Genomic DNA, 23,381 nt, shown 5'->3' with positions numbered 1-23,381 from the left:
TCCTGGGCAGGTCCGAAGGGCCTGTTCCACCATTTCAGCTCTCCAAAGGGAGGTCCCTGGAAATCACTTCATGCAAGGAATGATTTGCCACGGTGCCCTGGGACCAACAGTCCAGTCATCCACGTTCAGCTGGACTGCAGAGAAGCTGTAATACATTTCAGATAGCATTTCTGTAGTACTGAGCTGAAGAAATGTGAGTGGAGTGTACAGTTGGTACAGGAACGTAACATGGAGCTTTCTCCACAAGGATGTGTTTCAATTGACAAGGATGCTAGTATAAAGATTGAAACACAAAGCAGAACAAGTTGAAACTGAGAGGAACTCAGCTCCTATAAACTGGAAGGGCTTGGTCTTTTGAGATATTCGGCCCAGAACGGTTGCCTCTCAGAGCTATTCAGGAAACAACTGGCGGGAAAATTTGACTTCCCAACTAAAGTTGACCACCTTATAGCAGTAGTCTTTCTTTTTCTTTTTTAAATAAAATACGCCAGGCTGATGCATTGATACTTTAGAAGGGACATGCTTCTCCAGCTATATCATCATTGTTTGCACATGACATGCTAATTAAGTATATTCTAAGAGCAGCACAGCATTGCATATGTTAATGCACTGACGGCCGTGATAGGAAGATATTAGATGTGGGAAATAGTGTGGGAAATGACAAAAAAGCCCATCATGTTCTTCAAAGATTTATTCAAAAACTGAAACATTTAACAGAATTGACAGGAAAGAGATCTCTTCTTGTATGCAGCGGTATTATCTCCCACTAAATTTACTTGTGAGGAATAATCTCCCCAAATCACTCATAATTTTAGCACTCCAAAGTCTTCAGGGCACTTGTAATTCCACACTACTTCGCTTCAACATAAATGCCACCTGACAGGTCTTAACGAAAAGATGAATGACATCAATAACAGCTTACACTAAAGAGTAGAGGTTGTACATATTTATGAGCAACTGGAGCATTGGACCTCAGGTGAAATGAAATAATGAACAACAGTTATACCAGGAAATATTAGCAACCAGCTAGATTCAAAGGTATCCGTGTTGATATCAAGAAAGGGGACTGGAATTCCCAAGCCACTTAACTCAACAGCAGACGAACTGATTTAAATGGAACACTTTAGAGCAGAGGTAGGGAACCCCAACCCACAGGCCAGATATGGCAGCCAAATTTCAGCAAGTCTTCTGGGTCCCCTCCTCACCATCAGCTGTTCAGCAGGGAGGGGAAAGGGCTTTGATGTGGTGCAAAGCACAGGACTGCAACTCCTTTCTCTGCAGGAAGATCAAAGCAGAGTGGGAAATGTCTCAGCAGACTTGCATTCCTTGCAAATATGCAAAAAGTGGTCCATACATTTTGCAACTGCATGCATAACATTTGTGGGTTACAATTTCATCTTGAAGCTTGAGACTTTAACTAGCTATAAGGCAGGATTTGCAATTCAGCTGTGCGTTGACTTTATTTGCGTTCATTTTCCAATATTGTTGAGGTGGATATTTCTTTTGGCCATTTGCAGAGTCAGAACAGAAAAAGGGTCTTGCAAAGGAGCCACTGGGAACTGTGTCCCTGCACACAATTTCTGTTTGAAGTAGCTGCACAGATGCTATAGTGAAGGAGTAATGGATCAAAGGAGAGAAACAATCTCTGTCTATCGTAACAGGAGGACCCACACCTTGCCTGAGCCTTTTGCTTATAATGAGGACATTTTTAGCTAGCCCACTTGCAATTTTAATTCAGTTCGTATTTATTAACTTCCCCATTAACACGTTTTCCATTTTACATGGGGGCGAATTTCATTGACTTTATTTACTAAGCTTTTAAAAAGCAATCATGGTTGAAGGCTTAATGATTGTTTCAAAGAGATTTTACAACACCCCTTATAAAATTATTATTGGTCCTTAACCTTCCAAAGTACTTCTAAACTGCACAAAACATTGCTTCACCCATATATGACGGGCTCTCTGGATTTGCTTGCAATGGTTTCAAAACTTCCTGTTCTCTTACAGTGGGGCACAAAAGCAGAAATCAACACGCAGTTTGCGGAATTTGTGGCTTTTTCAATCAAGTGCTAGGTGACTTTGAGAAGTAATCGGGAGATCCTTCCCAACCACACGCTGGGATAGAGGTTTTTAAGCCTTGGTGCTCTCTTAGGGCACCTATGTCACCGTATGAGTGAAGAGGACACAGCGTCAATGAGCTGGGGAGACAACTCTGAAGCAGGATGGTTTCAGGACAATCTTACTCGGAGGCTGTTGGTCTGGTCTTTGTTTCCTCTCCATCTCCGCTCCCCATGCCTTCCCTCAACTGCTGGGCCTTGTGGCTCTCTTCTTTGCAGTTTCTACATGTACCACACTGGAGTTTTAAAACAGAATGATGAACTAATGTTCATATTCACTCTCCGTGATTTTTTTGCATTGGCTGCTACAACCCTCTTTTGTCTCTTCCTTCAAATCTTCAGTCTTGAGTTTCGTCTCTCTCTATTCTGCTCATTGTTACATCACTCCACTACACTAGGCTCCCTTCTTCCCTCCTCTCACATTCTTTTAAGACTTCTATTGCCTTCCAGAGGTCTTCAGTCTCTTTCTTCCTCTTCTGCCAACTCCTCCCTCTCTCCATATCCCTTCTCTCTTCCCTTCCTCTTCCATGAACCCCCAAAGTACATTTTTTCACTGCTACTTCCTGACATTTGGAACTTCTTCCTGCCATCTGGCTCCTTCAACTCATGTGTGTAGAAACACCAATTAAAAACTCACCTTATTCAACTCTGGCATTCCCAAACTCATCTCCCCCCTCTACCTTTCTGTTGATTTGCTGTGTTTGTTGATTATTATCATTTCTAGAGCATAAGCTTGAGGTTGGGATCTGTAGCTTTTCTTTGGATCCACGTGCAGCACTGAAAGCTACTGTGTTGCTCTAGAAATAAATAATAAATGCAGGAGTAAAAGATCCACTAGAATTCTTCTCGGCCGCAAAACACAGAAAAGAGGCTGCCATGGCCTCCAACCCGGATCAGTGGCCCGGACTCTTGACAAATAAGGAATCAGCTGAATTGAGGAGACAGTGCAAACTCTGGGGGCAATCCAGAGCCTGTCAGTCAGGATCCCTTGGGCCACAGAAGCCTAAATTAAGAACCCCTGGAGACAGCAGCCCCTGAGCCAGATCCCCCAAGGAACCAGTTCCTGAATGCCACTGCATGCAGTGCACAAGGCAGAAACTGAAAGAGAGGTGACTCCTTTAAGGCTGCCTGTTCTTCCTTTGCCTTTTCAGATCAGTGATTCCAGAAACCGTTCTTCAAACCATCATGTGACAACTAACCAATTCAGAGTTGGGGAGAACACTTCTGAGTATATACCTACTCTTCACAACTCCCAATTTAGGCAGACCAGGCTCACCGTCTTAAAAAAAAACAAAAAAACAACAACCCCAGGACAAAAGTAGTCCAGCCCAATTAAAATTAATCCAAGTTGCATCAACTGTCTACTTTCTGAAACGTAACCAGGTAATCAAACAGTCAAGTAGTCCTTGTAAAGCATTTGGACTTTGTTGGATACAAGGTGCTACACATATGAAAAAGTATTAAGTGTAATTATTGGTTCAATATCATAATGTATTGCAAGAGCCATCTCCCTGATGGCATGTTATAAAAAGGCTCATAAATTATATTTACTACTAGTATGGAAAACAATTGCAAAAGAACCTCTTTCAAATTGACTCTTGCTATTACCGGACTTCAAAATCAATTTCTCATTTATAAAAAATTAGTATTAAATATTTATAGACAAATGCATAACGATTTCACTTTCTGGAATTAAACACAGGCCATGGCAGGGCACATGCACAAAAGCCTTATTAATAAAAAATAAAAAATGGTCAGCTTTCAAAATCTTCAAAGCCAGTCAGATGAATTCATGGAAGATAGGCTTGTGATCATGACAGTCAAGATAGAGAAAACAGACCCTCCACCTAGCTGTTCATCCCAAGGCACAATAAAGAATCTATTATTACAGTTCTGAGACTGGAATTGTGCTCTATGAATGTCACATGTTGACTTTCTTATTGTTTTGTCATACGACTACTAGCCACAAGGTGCAGGTAGTGCATACTCAGTACTTCTTCCCACCGTTTGTCTATAACCTTTTTGTGAGGATTATATATCCCTGCCTTCTTAATGTCCCACATCATCCCTCAAGCCCCTGCATGCTACCCACTAATCCATCTCTCTAACCCCTATGAGGAGATTTCACCCCTCCCATACACAAGAATCTCCTGATCATCTCCTGATGGTCTCTGCTGACTCTCCAGAGAGGAGGAGGCGTGTCCTGCCTGTCTACTTATTCTGCCCAGCAACATATCAGTCTGTGTGTGAGAGAGAGAGTCAGTCAGTCAGTGTATCGGAGAGAGTGAGAGTGTTAGAGATCCTAAAGATAAGGTTGCTGCTAAGAGCAGCTGCAGACTCTCAGTGTAGCATTGATTTATGCTTAGAATATTCAGCTCTGTATATAGCTTTGTATCATAGTTGTAGTTATAGAATAAAAGGAAGATATTTTACAGAGCTGCTCTCCGAGTGGTTTATACTCTGCAAGACTCTGCAAAACTCTGCTGCGCAACGACTGTATTATTGAGACAGTGAATCCGGTGCTCTCAGCTCTAAGCTGTGAGTCCACAGCACTGTGACCTGTTCCTGTGGGAAAAGGAGGTCTCTGGCGGTGCTACCCAGCTCGCCTAGCCCAGTCGGGGTTGAGGTGCATGAGTCCAGTTGGCGCACTGGCTCTAGGGCGATGCTGACATCGGTTGTGGGCCCAGTCGTTGTTCCAGTCGTCTGACCTGGCATTGTTCCAGTCATCCCAGGCGTCCCAGTCGTCCCAGTCGCCAGAGGTTTCTGTTGCTGATTGCCGGACGGTGGAACGGACGCTGCATGCTGGACTGATTTGCGGTGCCCAGAAGCAGAGCTGTTTTGGAGCAGAGTGTTCAAGCTGCCGCTGTTGCTGTTGCTGCTGCTTGATTTATGGAGGTATGTTGCTGACTGCCAAAGGAAGAAGATAGCATCCCTGTTTGCCTGTTAATTGCGCTCTGAGTGGGAGAGAGAGTGGCTGAAGGAGTCAAGGCTTTATCTGTGTTGCACGAGGGAAGTGTCTTGCTCTAAGTAATAGCAGACATGGCCTGTGCACATTCTGGCCAGATGGCTCTGTCCTTTCCTCTCCTCACGCCTGAAACCTATGCAGTTTGGCAAGTAAAGATGAAAGCGCTTTTACAGAGGGAGAAGCTATTTCACACGATAGAAGATGACCCTCCAGATAAGGATGATGATGATTGGGCTGAGTGGCATGCTGCAGATATGAAAGCCCGAGGGACAATTATTTTGAGTGTTTCAGACCACTTGCTGGTGAACTTAGAGGGTCAAGAGACTGCACAAGCTGTTTGGCATAAGTTGAGAGATATGCATCTGAGGCAGAATGCTGGTTCCAGTGTGATTTTCTTTAAGAAGCTGTGCAGGCTGCAGTTGGAGAAAGGTGGTGATTTGCCTAGCCATCTATCTCAATTAAAGCGTCTCAGACAGGACCTTGTTCAGCGAGACCTGGCCATTTCAGAGGCTGTGTTTGCAATGCTGATGATCAATAGCCTAGATGAGTCTTATGATGGAGTAGCTGCCCAGATTTCCACAATGCCTTCTGACCGGCTAACAGAAGATTATGTGTCTAGCGTGCTTCTGAATGAGTGGGATCGCAGACAGGCTGTTAGAGAAAGCCGGGACTGTGCTGTTAAAAATGTGCTTGAAAATGTGCCTGAATCTTCAGCAGGGGAAAGTGAAAGTGAAACTGCTGCTGTTAAAGCTTTGAAATTGAAGCGGTGCTTTTCGTGTGGAGCACAAGGCCATTTGAGTTTCCAGTGTAAGAAGTCTTCAAAGAAGAAGGGAAACTTCAGAGGCAGAGGGGGAGGAGGAAGAAATCCCCAAGCACCTGCTACTTCAAAGGCCTTGATCTCTCGCTGTTCCAGTCAACGTGGGCGGAGTTTCTTCGTGGTCGACTCTGGCTGTTCAAACCACGTGGCCAAAGATAAGAATCTCTTTGTTCAGCTTGAGAAGCAAGAGAAAGAAATTCATCAAGCAGATGGGACAGTTCTCACGAGTATGGCTCAGGGAACTGTGTTCTTAAAGAGCCTGAATGCAACTATTAAGAATGTCCTGTATGCACCTGATATTCAGGACAATTTGTTGAGTGTTTCCCAGCTTGATCGTCAAGGGTTTAAGGTGGTGTTTGCTAAATCTCGCTGTGAAATTCTTAGAGATGGCAAGCTCATTCTGTATGCAAAATGTGTAAATGGATTGTACCAATTGCCTTTTGTTTCAGGTACAGGCACTGCAGAAGCAACTGAGAAAGAGTGTTGCAATTTATCTGTAGATAAGAATGAGAAGTTGCATGACCAATGTATTCATTATTACCATCGCGTTTATGGTCATTTGAATTTCCAGGCTGTGGCAAAAATGCCTGATATGGTTCAGGGTATGAAGTTGAAAGAATGTCCCTACCACATGAAATGTGTTTCTTGTGCTGAGAGTAAGGCAAGGCAAGCTCCCAAAGGTACAGAGTCTGGGAGAGAGGCCAAGAAGCCATATGAAGTCATTCATGCAGACTTAGTGGGGCCTCTAGCGCTCTCTAGAGGCAATTCAAGGTTTTTCATGGTTCTGATAGACTCCTATTCGAAATATGTTTGGGTCTATATGCTGCAGAAAAAGTCTGAAGCCTTTACCAAGTTTCGCCAGTTTTGTAAATGGCTCAGAAATGTACATAATGAGAATGTACGTTTTCTTTTCACAGACAAGGGTGGAGAGTTTTGTTCAGAAGAGTTTGAGAGTTTTCTTTCTGAACAGGGCATTGAGCATAGGACAGCCACGCCCAGATCACCCTGGCAGAATGGTTTATGTGAGAGAGTAAACCAGACCCTGCAGCAAGGAATCAGAACGCTGTTACATGATTCAGGGCTGCCCAATCCTTTTTGGGCTGAAGCTCTTTCGTTTTTCTGTCATGTGTATAACAGGAGATACCAGTCTAGTGTAAATTGCACCCCATATGAGATGCTTCACGGAAGAAAGCCATGTGTAAAGCATTTTAAAATTTTTGGTTCGGAGGTTTGGGTGCACACCTCGCAGGGTGACAAACTGAGCAAGCGTGGAGAACATGGTATTTTCCTAGGATATGAGAAAGGGTCTTATCGTGTTCTGATCACAGACACGAAAACCATAAGGTTGACCAGGAGTATTGATGACAATCTACAATGGGACAAAGTTGGCGTTTTTCAGTGCCATCCCATTTGTGATGATGGTGCAAAAGGGGCAAAGAAAGTTAAGAGGGAGGCAAGTGTTGTTGGTGGTGATAATCCTGATGCCAATGTAGTTCCAGATGATGGCACAGATTATCAGAGCACAAAAGCCTCAGGTGAGTCTGACGCTGACTCAGACTTAGCAGCTTCATATACTTTAGCTCCCCATTCTCCCAAAGAGGAAGAAGCACCAGAACAAGAGGATCAGAGAGTTTTGCGCAGATCCGAGAGAACAACCAAGGGTGTACCACCGAAAAGGTTTTCTGAAGAGTTTGCAAAGACTGCGGTCACGAGCAACTCTGGTGGGGTTTTCAAACCTAGCATGAAGTGTGCTGAGAGTAGTAGCACAAAACGCTTTATTTATTTCCTTACCTGATATTTGAAGGAAAGCGTGTATTTGAGTTCTGAAAAATGGTTTGTTCAAATCTGCCTAATTAGAAATGTCAATTTGTATTTGAAAGGAAGAAATGTGTGTGAAGATTTTTCCAGAAGCTGCTTATTCAATGGTATTGTAAAAGTGTTTTATATGCCGGGAGAGAGATACCTGCAGATATGTTAACCAAGGTTGTAAGCAGAGAACAACTTTTGGAGTGTATGTGCAAATTGCAGTTATGTTAAAGATTCTTGAAATGGTCGGATGAAATGGGGGAGGATGAGGAGATTTCACCCCTCCCATACACAAGAATCTCCTGATCATCTCCTGATGGTCTCTGCTGACTCTCCAGAGAGGAGGAGGCGTGTCCTGCCTATCTACTTATTCTGCCCAGCAACATATCAGTCTGTGTGTGAGAGAGAGAGTCAGTCAGTCAGTGTATCGGAGAGAGTGAGAGTGTTAGAGATCTTAGAGATAAGATTGCTGCTAAGTGCAGCTGCAGACTCTCAGTGTAGCATTGATTTATGCTTAGAATATTCAGCTCTGTATATAGCTTTGTATCATAGTTGTAGTTATAGAATAAAAGGAAGATATTTTACAGAGCTGCTCTCCGAGTGGTTTATACTCTGCAAGACTCTGCAAAACTCTGCTGCGCAACGACTGTATTATTGAGACAGTGAATCCGGTGCTCTCAGCTCTAAGCTGTGAGTCCACAGCACTGTGACCTGTTCCTGTGGGAAAAGGAGGTCTCTGGCGGTGCTACCCAGCTCGCCTAGCCCAGTCGGGGTTGAGGTGCATGAGTCCAGTTGGCGCACTGGCTCTAGGGCGATGCTGACACCCCATGCAGTACAAAGTCTGTATTACATGTGTGAAGGATGCACACATGCCAAGCCAAACTAAAGCTCCATTTTCTCTCCAAATTTTACTGATTTCCAGCATTCTATAAACTAGTCCTTCACCCACAGCAGTCAGGATCATTTGTGACATCACAGCAGCTTCAGCCAATGTGAGAGTGGGAAACTGGCAAGAGGCATCAGGCACTTAAAAAACGAACAAAAAACAAAAAAACCCCTCAAAGTATATATATTGTGGTTCATAAGTTTTATATGACTGTAAGATACATCAGTGACAATCAGGTATTTATTTGACAGGTTAAAAATACTGTACTGTTAAAAAGTGCCGTGCTGGAAACAAGCACATTTCTGCTTCTTTAACCTGTGTCACTTTGATGGTTTTACTGTTTTGTGCTGGGAGCTCAAGGGATGCATGACAAAGGTTAATAGTTACTACAGTCACTCAGCATGAATTTCCTATTCACTTCAACAAAAGGAAACAACCTGTTTAATTCATGATCGTATTCTTCCATTCTTTTGAATTGTACAGTTGGCTGTGATGGAAATAGCATCCATTCTCTTTAAAATAAACTAGAATAACACACATGGCAGAAATACCTCGGAACTTCGGATGTGTTCATTTGCAACGCAAGGAATATAGTCCAGGTTTGTGGAAGACATGCCCCTTCTTCTCTTTTACGACTTTTCAAAACTGAACACAGAGGTAGCAGAAGGAATCAGGAAGGGGCAGTAAGCACCCTCTTTTTCATGTCACCCCAATCCTCATAATGCCCCAGTGTGCTGCTTCCATGCACAACTGTACACAAAGGGAGCAGGAGCTCCGTGGCTAATTCTTCCACATGTTGGTAATGTATGTCTACAAGGAATGGCTGTAGATTAATGGTAAACCAGTTGCCTTGCATGCAGAATGCATCAAGTACAACCCCTTGCATCTTCAGGAAGGGCTGAGAATGACTCCTCTCTGAAACTCTGGAGAACCGCTGACAATCAGTGTCAACAATACTGCGCTAGAAGGACCAATGGTCTGATTTGGTATAAGGCAGCCTCCTACATCCTTATGGGTCATGCTCTTAATTGGTGTTAGGACCAAGTACACACTGCTCTTATCTAATCTTTCTGGAGAAGCTGAATGTTACCAATGGAGCATGGAGTTACTGCTGGTTGGAATATGTGACAGCCCACCTCCAATGGGAGGAGAAAACACTGTCGACACAATCCCTCTCTCCTTCTTCTAAGGTAGAAGCAGAAAGTCCACATGACAGTGATTGTTCAGGAGGACATGTGTTCTAAATTAAACAGGAGAAGGTCTTTTTTAAAGAAAGGAAGCTATTTATGTATTCAGAGCAGTTGCAGTCCACATTTTGCATCCCCGTTACACTGGTGATGTCGGTGGTGGTTTTCAGATTAATAATATCATAGAACGTAATCAGCATCCCAGTAAATAACACACTTGCTTAACTAGAACAGCTGCAATGAAGAAGAGTTCATGGAGAGAACTTCCCTGACTTGAAACAATGGATTAAAGACAAGCCTTGGCTGCCTGTAAATTGATTCTCAGTAGTTAATGAATATGAATTTGTGCTACCTAACATAAATACCTGACAGCACAGGCTTTGGTTCTCTTTACGTAGTTTTTCTTTTGGTGTGACTACTAAAACCAATCAATTAATGATAAATTGAGATACTAATACTATATATCCCCCCTTTTGATCCAAAGGTTTTCCCCAAGCTTACAATATGCCTTGATATTATCTAATATGTGCAAAAATGTAAGAGCAGGCAACCAGTTCCACTCTGAATGCCTTGTGGTGCATTTAAGTGTTGTGCAATTAACAGACCATTTTTGTGGTGTTTTGCGATGATTCACAACTTTACACCCCCCAAAGTCTAAACTAATTTGGTAAGCCTCTTTTATGTTTTCTGAATTCAAATTATTAATGGCTGCAAATCCCTCTGCTGTACAACTCCAGTGCAAAAGTACTTATTCAGCCATCTTTACTAAGAACCAGCAAGTCTGCCTTACTGTGCTCCACAGCAATACCTTACTATCGTGTTAGCCGTTTTTGTGTTGCTGTTAGTTATGTCAGTGAAGTTCATGATTAAATAAATTATCATTATAATTACCTGTCTCAGAATATGAACCTGGACTGTTCGTAATGTTTGGTAGAATGACAATTCAAGCACCTATTTCCCTAAAAATTTCTTCTCCATTTCAGATTGTAATGAATACTGCAACAGCAGCATTTCAGCTTAAGAAATGCTCCCCACCCCCGGTATCTGAGTCCTTCGCTCGGCCATCAGACGCCTAGAAAACTAGGGCTTGATGCTCATGGGAATTTTGTGCTTCAGGTTGTCCCCAATCTACTGTGTGCAAACACGATATTCTACTTAGGATGACACATGAATTCTCCTGATTCAATCTCCATTGCAATTACTGCTGTTCTGTTAGCACGGGAAAGTATCCTAATGCTTTGTGGTGTCTAATTCTATTCGATATAATTCCCACAAGGATATAAAAATAATCAGTGGCTGGATGTGCAAGCTCTGGAGCATGCAGCTCAGACAGAGGAAAAAATAGATGCAGCTGGCTATGTAACAACCCAGAAAAGTTCTACAAGGGCTACAAAGAGACAGTTTGAAACTGACATGCTTGAGTTCAGAGAAGTCATTTCACAGCAGAGGTGAAATTAACTAGCTTGAGCTAATTTGGCAACTCCTTGCATTTATTGCAGAGGCAGGAAGCAAGTATTGTATGCAAACCCGATAAGGAGCAATCAGGGTTGAATTTTCCAGAACTGACTGCTGGTTGTGCAAACCGTTGCACAACCAAGTGGGAGGGTGGGGAGGAGGAAAAATACTTGAAGTCGTTGGTAAATTCCACGGAAATCTGAAACACCCTACAAAGCTTCCATATTGGAGATGATGCAGTGGGAATGAAAACTCTGCAGTCTCCCTGATTCCACTATTGTAACTGAAGAGGTACCTGCAGGAGTTAATGCACCGAGACTAAATACTGTTTGGATATTTGGAGTAGTTGTGCAGAAAGCCTTTCTGTCTGCTATCCACACAAAAAATGCCAAGGTGGTGGTGTGTGCATGCCATATAAACTCTAGCTGATGAAACCTATGGTAACTGAGGTACTTAAACAGATAATGTGAGAACAAAGGAAGGTTTTGTGTCCATTTTTTTTGAAAAAAAAAGACTTTAATTCTCCTGATAGAAAATTGAAGCAGAGCTCTACAGTCCATACAAGAGAAGGAAAAGCAATGGGCCACGTGAAATCTACCCTGATCTAGAAGTCTTCCCCCATCTGAATCAGAACATTCATTCTTATTTCTTTTTTCAGTTTGACTTGCCTTAAGTGAGGACAAGTTAGGCGGAAGAAGAATACCTAGTAATTGATGTTTGTCACTGCAACAAACTATGGCAAATAAGTTGTGTAACCTGGATTCAATCCTCTGGAACGGCCTGCAAGCTATTTGGTTTCAGAATGAAGGCCAACTCTCATTCAGATGCAGATGGAAAAAACAGTGTCAGAGTTTGGGCCTGCAGTGAAGCACATGTGTGATTAATTGCACCCAAACCTCTGTTTTTCAGTTCCAGTCCACATCCCAGCACACCTTTGCTGAACAACTCACTGTGCTGATTCGGCTCATGCTGGGTCGCACCATTTCCGACTGCAAGTGGGGAATCACACTGTGAATGCTCAATCATATACAATGGCTTCTCTACAAATGCAAAACAATGCCTCGTCTTCTTCCTGGCAACTATTTCTAAATGTGCAGGTACATTTTTTGTATGATAATCTAATTTACAGCTTTCAGTCTAATGCGGTACAGCCCACCAAGAGCAGCAGCATATGATTCTCTGGCTAATGTGCTGTAGCAATGCAGGATAATGCCCACACGGGAAACTGGAGAATTGGATGCACAGTGAAGCAATCACATGTTCACTTCATAACAGGTCCAGACTTAGTGTGAATGCAGCCTCAATGCAACAGATTCTCTATATTCAAACAACCCACAGTTCAAGCCACCCTCACCATTAATCAATTTGGTATGTGCTATATCCAACTACTCTTCTTTTAACCAAAAGAGCTACGTTATTACACTGAGTTTCACTTTGCCTCCAATACTTTGAGTTAATCTGAGAGTACATCATATCCAGTGAAACCATTACAGCAGGGTGGTTAACCTGTGGCTCTCCAGATGTTGTTGATCTCCAACTCTCATCGGCTTGAGACTAATGGCGAACAGTCAAGAATGATAGTCCAGCAACGTGCATTAGAAAGTCGAGTCAGTTCAAAACATGTTGTTAGAAGGCAGTTAAAATACAGTTATACCTCGGGATAAATACGCTTCAGGTTGAGAGCTTTCGGGTTGTGCTCCGCGGCAACCCAGAAGTAATGGAACGCGTTACTTCTGGGTTTCGCCGCTCGCGCATGCAAAGACAGTCAAAATTACATCACACGCATGGACGGAAGTGGCAAAATGCGACCCTCCAACGCACAGACGCGCTGTCGCGTCTTACATTCTGTTCAGGATGCGAACGGGGCTCCGGAACGGATCCCATTCGCATCCCGAGGTACCACTGTAATCTGCTTTAGAACTCACTATCATTCCTACAGGAATGTAGCACTCACAAAAACTAAAAAGAGAAACAAATATATTAAGTAAAAAGGGAAATGTTTTACCTATTTGTTTTCTGTGCTGCTCAACAGGAGCTCTTGCAGAAGAAGAATCTTTTCTACCCATTTTTTATGTGTCTCAGAACTCTGTGAGGAAAGAGGGAAAGAGTTTATCAATATCTATGGTTGTAAGTGGTGTGAGTCATCCTGAATGCTGTCCTTGCAGAAGAGGGTAGCATACCAATACATCTAATAATTGACTCAAGAAATAACTACACAGATGCACACACGATTCTATGATTCCAAGTGGGTGGAGCAATTAATGTAAATTTCACCTTTGTACAGTGCGTTAGCTCCTACACACCCCTCACAGTCCTCCATCAGGGAAGCAAGGGACATTATCAGAGTCCAGGGACACACCTAGAGGAAAACACTAAAGGACGTGTGAGAGAGACAGCAGGTAGGTGTGGCTGGGGAGAGGATCTGGCCTGGGGATCAGTCAGAGAGGCTTAGAGGCTGACATTTCCCCCCATGGTGCCTGAAATTCCCCATTCTTGATCTAACCCAACACGTTTCACATCAACAAATGCGACACAGTCCTTCGCAATAACTTTATAGACTACGTGGCTATTCATCATCAGCTCTCTACAAAGGCACACTACAGACTTAAAAGAATACTGGAAGATAGTTCAGTTGGTAGAACTGTAGAGACTCTTAATCTCAGGGTTGGGGGTTAGAGTCCCACGTTGGGCAAAAGAGTCCGGCATAGCAGGGAGTTGGACGAGATGATCCAACCCTATGGTTCTATGAAAACGGGTTTAACAGTCTCTCCCTCTCCCTTTTCTCAGGAAAACCTAGGAATGTGGTTCAGTCAGGGAAGGGGGGCTACAGAACTGCTAGAATCCCAGCCACATTACAATTCCCTGGATTCTTTATGGGAAGTTCTAAGTGTTATGAAACTGATGCAGATTCATAATGTAGATGTGACCCGTGTAATATAATGAATGCAATAAGGATAACCTCCTCACCCACCAATCCTACACCTCACCTCACACAGAGACCTATGTTTGTCTCCCCTCCCCCCGTCAAATCTGCAATGCTGCCATATTCCAGATGACACAAAACAGGAACAAAGGCTAGTAAAGTTGATGATACACAAACTTTTATGTGCAACATCCAGTTCACAGCTTACTTTATTTGCTTGAAGAAATAGGGTTTTTTAATTGCCTTTTGCTAATTCAATACCCTTGGAACATTTGCAACAAAATGTCAGCAGTGAAAAAAGACTGCACTTTTTGCAGCTGCCAGTAAACTATGAAGCGAAAAAATAATATCTATTTTGTTCTTTAAAAAAACAAAACAAAACAAAAAAGTTTGGCCTAGTTAATATGAGCCACAGAGACCCTCCTGGATGTCTGTGTGGTTCAAGCTGTCACTGATTTTGCAGTAACCAAGACCTCTAAAATTGCTGTGACTTTTCTTTGTTCTTCAAAGCTGTGCAGTAATCATCATTCATTTCGACTGCTTTGATGGTTAGATAGCAAACTCCCAAGAAACCCAGAGAGACATTAGCACATACAGCCACAATGTCTAATAAGACAGCTATTTGCATAAAAGATCAGCCACAATTTAAAATGTCTTGCAATAGATGTGGAAAGGGAATAACAGATCTATATTAGCATGTACGAAACCGAGATTGTTTTCACAATTTAATTCCCAGGGGACCATAGCTCATCACCTTCCCTTGTAGAAAAAAACTACACCAAAAACTAAAACCTGCATTCCCTGAGGAACTAACTTGCTATGAGCCCAAGTTAAACTAAAATATGGATTAATAAGAAAATATATTCATTATTTATGAATCCTGCTCAGGAATGGTTTTCATTGTATCAGTTTTTTACACCTCATGAAATACTTTGAAAAGAAAACTGTCAGCCTTTCATTAAACTAAAATGGTTTCTGTAAAATGATGCAAACCACTGAGGGTTGTTTTTTTAAGTAAACAAGAAATGAGTTCAATCCTTTCCCCGCTGTACTATTACCAAAGAGTAATAAAAAGATGGTGATTGAAACCGAAACAAATTGTCTTTCTTTTTCTTTTCCAGCAAAGGAGAGTTGAGAAGAAGCTTTTGGAAGGCCTGAGTCAAAAAGTAATAGGAACATTATTTGTGAAAGCTTTATGCAGGTATGAAAAGCTTCCTGAAGGTCTGTATAGGGAATGAAAAGGCTTGCCCATTCAGAGTGATGGCAATGTCAGTTCAGGAAACATAACTATCCTCTGAATAGGCTTGGTGATGCTGTCACATGGCTATATCTGACCAGTTGTATAGTGTTCTGTTATCACTCTCACTTAGATGATCCCTGACTGGCAGAGATCACTCTTACCATGAAGACATGTGAAAAGATGAGTCACGTGGTTGTGAAAGCCTGTTCCCCTTATAATCCAGTACAGTGGTACCTTGGTTCTCAAACTTAATCCGTTCCGGAAGTCCGCTCCAAAATCAAGGCATGCTTTCCCATAGAAAGTAATGTAAGATGGATTAATCCGTTCCAGACTTTTAAAAACAACCCCTAAAACAGCAATTTAACATGAATTTTACTATCTAACGAGACCATTGAGCCATAAAACGAAAGCAACAATCAATGTACTGTACTATAAAATAAATAAGTATTGTAGATGATAAAATTTAAAATTAATTCTTTTTCTTAACTGCACTGATGATAATCATTGTTTGGATCAATCAATCAATCAATCAGTAGCTGAACTGAATTCCACACAGTCACAAAAACAAATTAACTGAAAAAGCCTCAAAAACAAAAACGCAAAACAAATAGGAAAACAAAAGCGCCAAACTTAATTCCTTCCGGAGGTCTGTTTGACTTCCAAAATGTTCAGAAACCAAGGCACAGCTTCTGATTGGTGCAGGCGCCCCAGAAACAATAACCAACAACTGCATCGAACATTTGGCTTCCGAAAAATGTTTGAAAACCAGAACACTTACTTCCGGGTTTTCGGCATTTGGGAACCAAGGCATTTGAGTATCGAGGCATTTGGGAACCAAGGTACCACTGTACCTGGACCATAGTCATTTAAACACTATAGCAGCAGTGGTAACAGCTGACCCGCACCCCAGGCCTGCCCGCCATTTTGCCTATGGTGGTAGCAACAGAATCTGCAGCAGGTACAAAAGGAAAACTGCTGTTGGAGCTGTCCTGGGGCACCAACTCCCGGATGGAAGAGAGGTACCGGTGGCGTACTTTTCCCAGACACTCAACACAACCGAGCGGAACTACTCGCAAATCGACAAGGAGGGTCTGGCAATCGTAAAGGGAGTAAAAAAATTCCATGATTTCTTGTACGGGCGGCCCTTCACCGTGGTGACTGACCACAAGCCGTTGCTTGGCTTGTTTGCCCCCGAAAAGCAGACCCCCCAAGTGCTGTCTCCTCGCGTCCTCAGGTGGTCAATTTTCCTTGCCAGCTACCAGTATGCACTGATTCACCGACCTGGGAAGGCGATGGGCCATGCGGACGCCCTCAGCAGGCTACCACTACCGGAAACAGGCCCTGACCCAGCACCTGCACAAGAGGTTATGAGCCTGGAGCTGCTTCCCGACCGCCCCATTCAGGCACAAGAAGTTGCACACCATTCCAAGAAAGATAGGGTCATCTCCCGGGTCCTGGACTGGGTGTGGAGGGGATGGCCCAGCAGCAGCCCCGGGCCAGAATTCGCCGGCTACACAACCCGCAAACATGAACTGTCGGCCCACAAGGGGTGCCTGTTATGGGGAAGCAGAGTCGTTGTTCCCCAGCCCCTCTGCAAAAGGGTCCTCACAGCCCTACACGAGACACATCCAGGGGTAGTAAGAATGAAGGCCCTTGCCAGGAGTTATGTGTGGTGGCCGGGGATCGATGGAGAGATAGAGGCCTGGGTCAAACACTGCCAGGCCTGCCAAGAATCCCGCCCAGATCCCCCAAGGGCCCCAGTCCAGTCCTGGGAGTCCGCCCGAGCACCATGGTCACGCCTGCATGTGGATTTCGCTGGCCCCTTTCAGGGGAAAACATTCTTCATAGTGGTGGACTCCTACACCAAATGGCTGGAAGTCGCACTGGTACCGTCCACTTCCACGTCCGCAGCCATCCGGGTACTACGCAGGCTGTTTGCAACCCACGGGCTCCCTGACACTCTCGTCTCAGACAACGGGACTGCATTTACGTCAGGAGAATTCCAAACCTTCACAGCGCAGAACGCCATCCGCCACATCCGTTCGGCGCCATTCCACCCTGCCACCAATGGCCAAGCAGAACGCATGGTGCGGACCACCAAGGACACCCTTCGCCGCATGACGCAAGGGGACTGGGAGTACCGCCTTGCCACATTCCTTCTAGCACAGCACAGCACCCCCAGCTCAACGACTGGCCGGAGCCCCGCTGAACTACTAATGGGTCGGCGCCTTGCAATCAGATTGGACCGCCTTCACCCCGATAGAGCTCAGGATGAGGTAGTGGTGGGGGAAGGCAGGAACCCCCGGACCTTCGAGGCCCAGGACCCAGTGTACGCAAAGAATTTTGGGGCAGGCCCAGCATGGGTACCCGCCACAATCACCAGGGTCACTGGCCCCGTGTCGTACGAGGTGCTAACGGATGGGGGGCAATGCTGGCGCCGCCACTGCGACCAGATACGGCGACGATTCCCGGGAGAAAACCAGGAGGAGGACAGGTCAGAGGAGTCCCAAGGGAACAGCGGGGCAGTGAGGCCCATAGAGCAGGAGGGGCCAGCAGGAGAGGCAGAATCAGTAAATACAGAGAGGACCCGTGAGGCCGAAAGGACACCGGAACCAGAACCACGACTGAGCGAGCCGGTTGCACCAGACCAAACAGCCGCATCACAGCCAGCATCCTTGGAACACGAGCCAGAACCCGGAGCCCGGACCAGGGAACACCCCAGGCCACAACGCACACGTAGGCCGCCGGCATACCTTGAGGACTATGAATGCGACCTCCCGGGCTGGACTGGAACTTAGAGGGGAGGGGTGTTATGTACTGAGTTGAATAGGATCCAAACTGTAGCAGTCTGATTGGTCCTAGAACAATAGGATCCAAAAGGCAGCAGTCTGATTGGTCCTAGAACAATAGGATTCAGAATGCAGCAGTCTGATTGGTCCTAGAACAATGCAGCAGTATGATTGGTTGGCAGGAACCACCCAATCCTGCTCCAGATAGAAGTGAATCCACATCCTGATTGGCTTACAGTAGAATTCCAGAATTAGCCAATCATGTGCAGCCCATTGTGTAAATAATGTATATAAAGCAGATACTGTGAGGGGACATTCATTCATTCCTCCCCACCACTATGAGCTGAATAAAGAGCATGAAATCACTTTGCGACTCTGAGTATATTTCAACTGCACTGTCTCTTACTTGATCCCCATGAATCATGCTCTGAAACATCACTCACTCCTTTAAAGCCAAGTGCTTTCCTCAACATGTGGCAGGGCATAATTCACTGTCGAATCCCTTTGGTTATTTTAAAGGACCTATATGTCAGATGGTGAATTCTATAACCAGCTTAGAAATGGATACGTTGAATCATGACCTATGTACTTTTTCAAGTATATATTTCTGACCTTATTGGGATTCTCATTTCAATAGCCTGGGACAGTCTTGGTGAAATCTTAATGTCCAATCAGGTGTGAGTGATGCAAGTCCGTCCAGAAATGATGAGACCCCTTAATTTTGCACAGCAGACTGTTTTTTCCCCAGCGTTGCAAATGGAAGAATAGAGTTTGGTTCACTTTAGAAAAAGTTATATAATTTATGCACAGCCTCCAGGAGAATATATTTGATCTTGCCACTCATGAAGTACCCATTATTTTTACATTTTGAGGAAATTTATCACCTTGTTCCTCACTATCTCAGGGATCACACATTCCCATTCATATATATATATATATATATATATATATATATATACGCACACACAGTGAATGAGTAATATAATAAAAATGAATATAAAAGCTATAAACTACATGGCACTGTGCTTTACACATTTATGGTCCCATATAAATGATTAATAAGAATAATAAGGTCCAATGGGACTTCCAGTGTACATAGCAATATCTACTGGCACACAAAATTTCATGAAAATTAGACTAGGTCTTTTATAATAGATTTGGGTTCCTCAATAGTGGAAGATACTTAAATATTAACACCAAATTTTTTTTGATCATAAAGATAATGAAATCTTGAAGGCAGTCCTTCATTATATAGAAAATGAATTAAGAATTCGCGCTAACCAAATGAGCTAAGTTTTTAGGCTATGGCCCAGCAGCTAATGCAGAAATAAGGGGAGAACAATAGCTTATCCCATGCAATAGAACAAGCCATTGTTCCTTCTTCTGCAGAAAGATCAATTTTAGCTAACCACAATGGCAGGTCAGTAAGGGAATAAATTGCCTGGTGAGCTATGGAGTTTCTTTCTTCCAATCGTTTCAAAAGAAGGTTGGGCTATCATCTATGTGTAATTAACCTCTAGAACAGCATAGAAAAAAATAATTTATGAAATTCATACTCAGATCATTCTTATTCCAAGCTATTATGGTGGCCAACAGCTTAGCATACTTTAAAAAGAATTAGACCTATTTATGGGAATCTAACCATGATTACTGGTCATTTTAACTAAGTGTACCATCCATTTTTAGAAGCAGTGACCTGTTGATTACCAGGTGCTAGAAATGAACAGCAGTAACCATCAGAGGCCTTTCTTTGTGTGTCACCTCCATGAGAGGTCCAGAGGGTGGCAACACAAGAATGTGCCTTTTCTGTGCTGGCTCCGTTTGTGGAATGCTCTCTCCAGGTACACTTGCCTGGCGCCTTCATTACATTATCTTTAGGCACCAGGCAAACATGATTCTCTATAACCAGATCTTTGGCTGATTAACATTCTATGGCCTTCTAAATGTGTTTGTGGGATGAGGGTTATTTGCTTGGGTTTCGGTTTATCATGTATTTTGTGTTCTCATTTTGTAGTTTTATGCTGTGAACCACCCTGTGATCTTCGGATGAAGAGCGGAATACAAATGAGTAACAATAGCAGCGGCAGCAGGGGTTGGAAAACATTATCATGTCCTGGTTGTGGAACCCCCAGAAACATCTGGAAAGACACTTTTCAAAACAAACAAGTGCTGGACTAGATGGGTCTTAGCCTGACACCACATGACAAAACTATTATGCTCTTACTTCATTGTCAAGGGAAAGTGTTGGGTTTGGTGGTCCATGTGCAGTATCCGAGGTAAAAGACAGGTAAAAGACTGCCTGTGGGAGCTCAACAATGGCAAATGTGAGGCATATCATGTTGCACTTTGAACATATTGCTGGGAAACTACCACGTCTTAGATACAGAGCATGGGCACAGAAGGTACCAAGTTCAATTCTTAGTGTCTCTGGTTTTCTTTTTTTAAGGAACAAATGGCCGATGATGAGAAAGACTTTGTTTGCCCAAGACCCTGGAGAGCCACTGCCAATCCAAGTAAGCTATATATAGGTCACGATGGACAAAGAGTCTGACCTGGTGTAAGACATCTTCCTCGACTCCATATAAAAGATAGACAGTAGCCGTGGAGCATTATGTGAATGCTGTGTGAATGCCATTTAGGCTGTGGGAATCAGAGATAATCCCCATTTTTCAATGATGTGGAAATCAGCGATAAGCCTCACAGTAGACTACCATCCTGAGCATTGCTTTTTTGTGGAGGAGGGGAAACAGTCATATACAAACAACTAGCTATGAGAAGTAGGCACAGCATATGCAGGATGCTGTGCATTCCCAAATAATCCTGAGTGTAAATAAAGCTAACCTTTTCCAGACAGTTTAATTAATAAGGTTCTAGTGCATCGATAAAAAAATTGGAAACAATGTGCCTAAAATGAAGAAACAATATTTTAGCAACGTTTTTTTTTCTTGGTAACATCCACAATGTTATAAATAGGGAGAATGTGTGTGTGCGTGTTTTGTGTGTAATTATATATCAATCACATATACACACACAGCTTGCACGCCAACAACACAAACATTATGCTTTTTCCATTAACAGGAAAAGCATGGTTGATGCATTCATAAATGTTATTTAGCTGTCGTTTCCTCTTTGCAAAGCAATATTAGAGTTTTCAACATCTGCTACATTGAAATAGGAAGGACTTGATCCAAAGACTTGCTATGCATGCATATGTGCTCACTGTGGATTATTTCATCTACCACACTTGCATTCTGGATTGCAATGACAGCTGTGAGGGGCTTCGGTAATATTAAAAGCTCCTTCTATGACGATTCCATTTTAATCCCCCTCCTCACAAAAAAAGTTAGTTTTCCAATTGTTGTCTGTACAAAAAAAGTAAGAAAAATGTGCAAACAGCAGCCTACCCAACTGTTCGGCATTAAACAACCCACTCCCAAATTCCTGTGTTGGAGCAAAGAACTGCAAGGGTTACTAGGATGGGTGACAAGTATATTTGCTAATATAAACATACTGATCTTTTTTCCTTTTTTCTTTTTGCTGTTTTGCATTGACTTACAGGAGGCGTACGCAAATGTACCTTTAGGCTTCATCAGTATAAATCTGTGAACAACATGCCTCGCAGCATTGCTGCCAGACATGTCACTGCAATTGTTTAGGATCACAGTGACGGGCTCTGTGGACACCCTGCAGTTCCTTTGGCTTTCATAACAATGTAGGAAGGGTCTTGCTAGATCAAAGTAAAGGTCCACCTCATCGGGCATCCTGCTTCCCACCTTGGCCAACCAAATGGGAAACTTACAAGCAGTCACAAAGGCAACGATTATTCACCACTTGTTAGCAATGCCGTTTTCCTCCTTCTGCCGGGCGAGGCTGCATGTTAAGCAAAATAGTTTCGAAGATCGCTATGCTGTAGGAACTCTTAACCTTGGGACAACCCAAGGACTGCATGTTCTCTTACTGCAACTTAAATTTGTATTTTGGGGGGTAGGAGGGATATCAGCTCTTCTGCACGTTCTGCTCCCCTCAGGGTTTTACGGGATGGAGTACATGCAGCCAGCTTTGGTGGAAAAAAATACCAGGCGACAGAAGATCCAGCAGGATGATCATATTATGTAAACAGCCTGAGCACAAATACAGAACTGTGCCATGTTGAGTATTATTAAAAGTTAAACTGGCAGAGTTCAGGAATCTGCCACTGTTAGGCAATATAAAAATACAGCACACTTCCATGTATATAAAATAAATAAATAAAAGCTACTAGAGGTAATTATTTCTTCTGCCCTAGTGATTAAGGAGATCAGCAGCAAACATGATATGGAAACGGTTTAATTCCCTCTTTTATCCTTAACACTCACAAACCCCCTTTGAATTTTATTTCCTTTGATGCAGGAGGGGAAATAACTGAAATAAAAGCCGTAGCAATAAAGGTCATCGATCACATGTTTTCAAAATCATCTGAGGCTTCTAAAGCAGTTCCGTTATCATAATGATTTTTGCAGGGTTCCAGTCTATGGGTCATCAAGGCTGCCAAGGTGCACACATCGCACCATGTTTAAAACATCAAAAAGAAAGTGTGTAATCATTCAAGTTATTTAATGGAGAGAAGATAACTTTTTGTAGCTCTTTTGAGTTGTGATTCGTTGTATACTACACACTGGGAATAACTTTTCTTCACATACACACACACACACAATCCCTTTGTCTTTTTCTTCACATGGCTTTCATTCCACATTGGAAAATTACATATGAATTAAACAAACACAGCTTTAAAATTATATCATCACACACACAATATTCAGTGTTCCTTCTCTTGGTTTCATTTCTTTTTCGCTTTTTGTTTTGCTTAACATCAGGGGATGAGTCAAAAGAGGAAGATAGGTGGGCTGTGTTGAAATTTATGGTTTGTTAACCAATGCTGTGGAATGTTAACAAAACTTTGCATTATTATTATTATTATTATTATTATTATTATTATTATTATTAAAAAGCTGCCCAAAACAATCCAGTTCATTCTTTGACCACCATTGGTAGTCAAAGGCATCATACTACCAGGTAGTTGTTATTTTTAAAAGCCTCCCATTACAGTTCTAACTACATGGAGAGAAATAGGAAGCTGCTTCCTACTGAATTAATGAGCATTGGCTCAGTAGTCTAGGATTTCAGACAAGAGGCATTCCCAGCCCTACCTGGAAATGA

The 23,381-nt window shown here is 43.0% G+C and overlaps 1 protein-coding gene and 1 long non-coding RNA gene across 6 annotated transcripts in view; one reads left to right on the top strand and one right to left on the bottom strand.

Moving 5' to 3' along the window:
• The window catches only part of TRIQK (triple QxxK/R motif containing), a 58,322-nt gene that overhangs the window by 21,062 nt on the left and 13,879 nt on the right, over positions 1-23,381 (bottom strand). For 4 of the 5 annotated variants that reach the window (XM_081013707.1, XM_081013708.1, XM_081013706.1 and 1 more), the window contains one exon: positions 13,239-13,319. In XM_081013707.1, coding sequence (XP_080869833.1) covers positions 13,239-13,299 — 61 coding nt within the window. In that variant the 5' untranslated portion in view covers positions 13,300-13,319. Of the gene's footprint in view, positions 1-13,238; positions 13,320-18,797; positions 19,053-23,381 lie in introns of those variants that run through there. The other variant, XM_081013709.1, reaches the window with a different exon arrangement.
• Positions 13,326-21,163, top strand: LOC308481416. The gene is made up of 3 exons (XR_013988656.1): positions 13,326-13,632; positions 15,278-15,357; positions 20,632-21,163. It is a non-coding gene; the product is annotated as an uncharacterized lncRNA (long non-coding RNA).

This window comes from Podarcis pityusensis (assembly GCF_964106645.2).
Source record: "Podarcis pityusensis genome assembly, chromosome: 7".
NCBI classification, from domain to species: Eukaryota; Metazoa; Chordata; class Lepidosauria; order Squamata; family Lacertidae; genus Podarcis; species Podarcis pityusensis.
The sequence above is the reverse complement of the archived record's forward strand: the minus strand, read 5'-3'. Positions and strand labels throughout refer to the sequence as shown.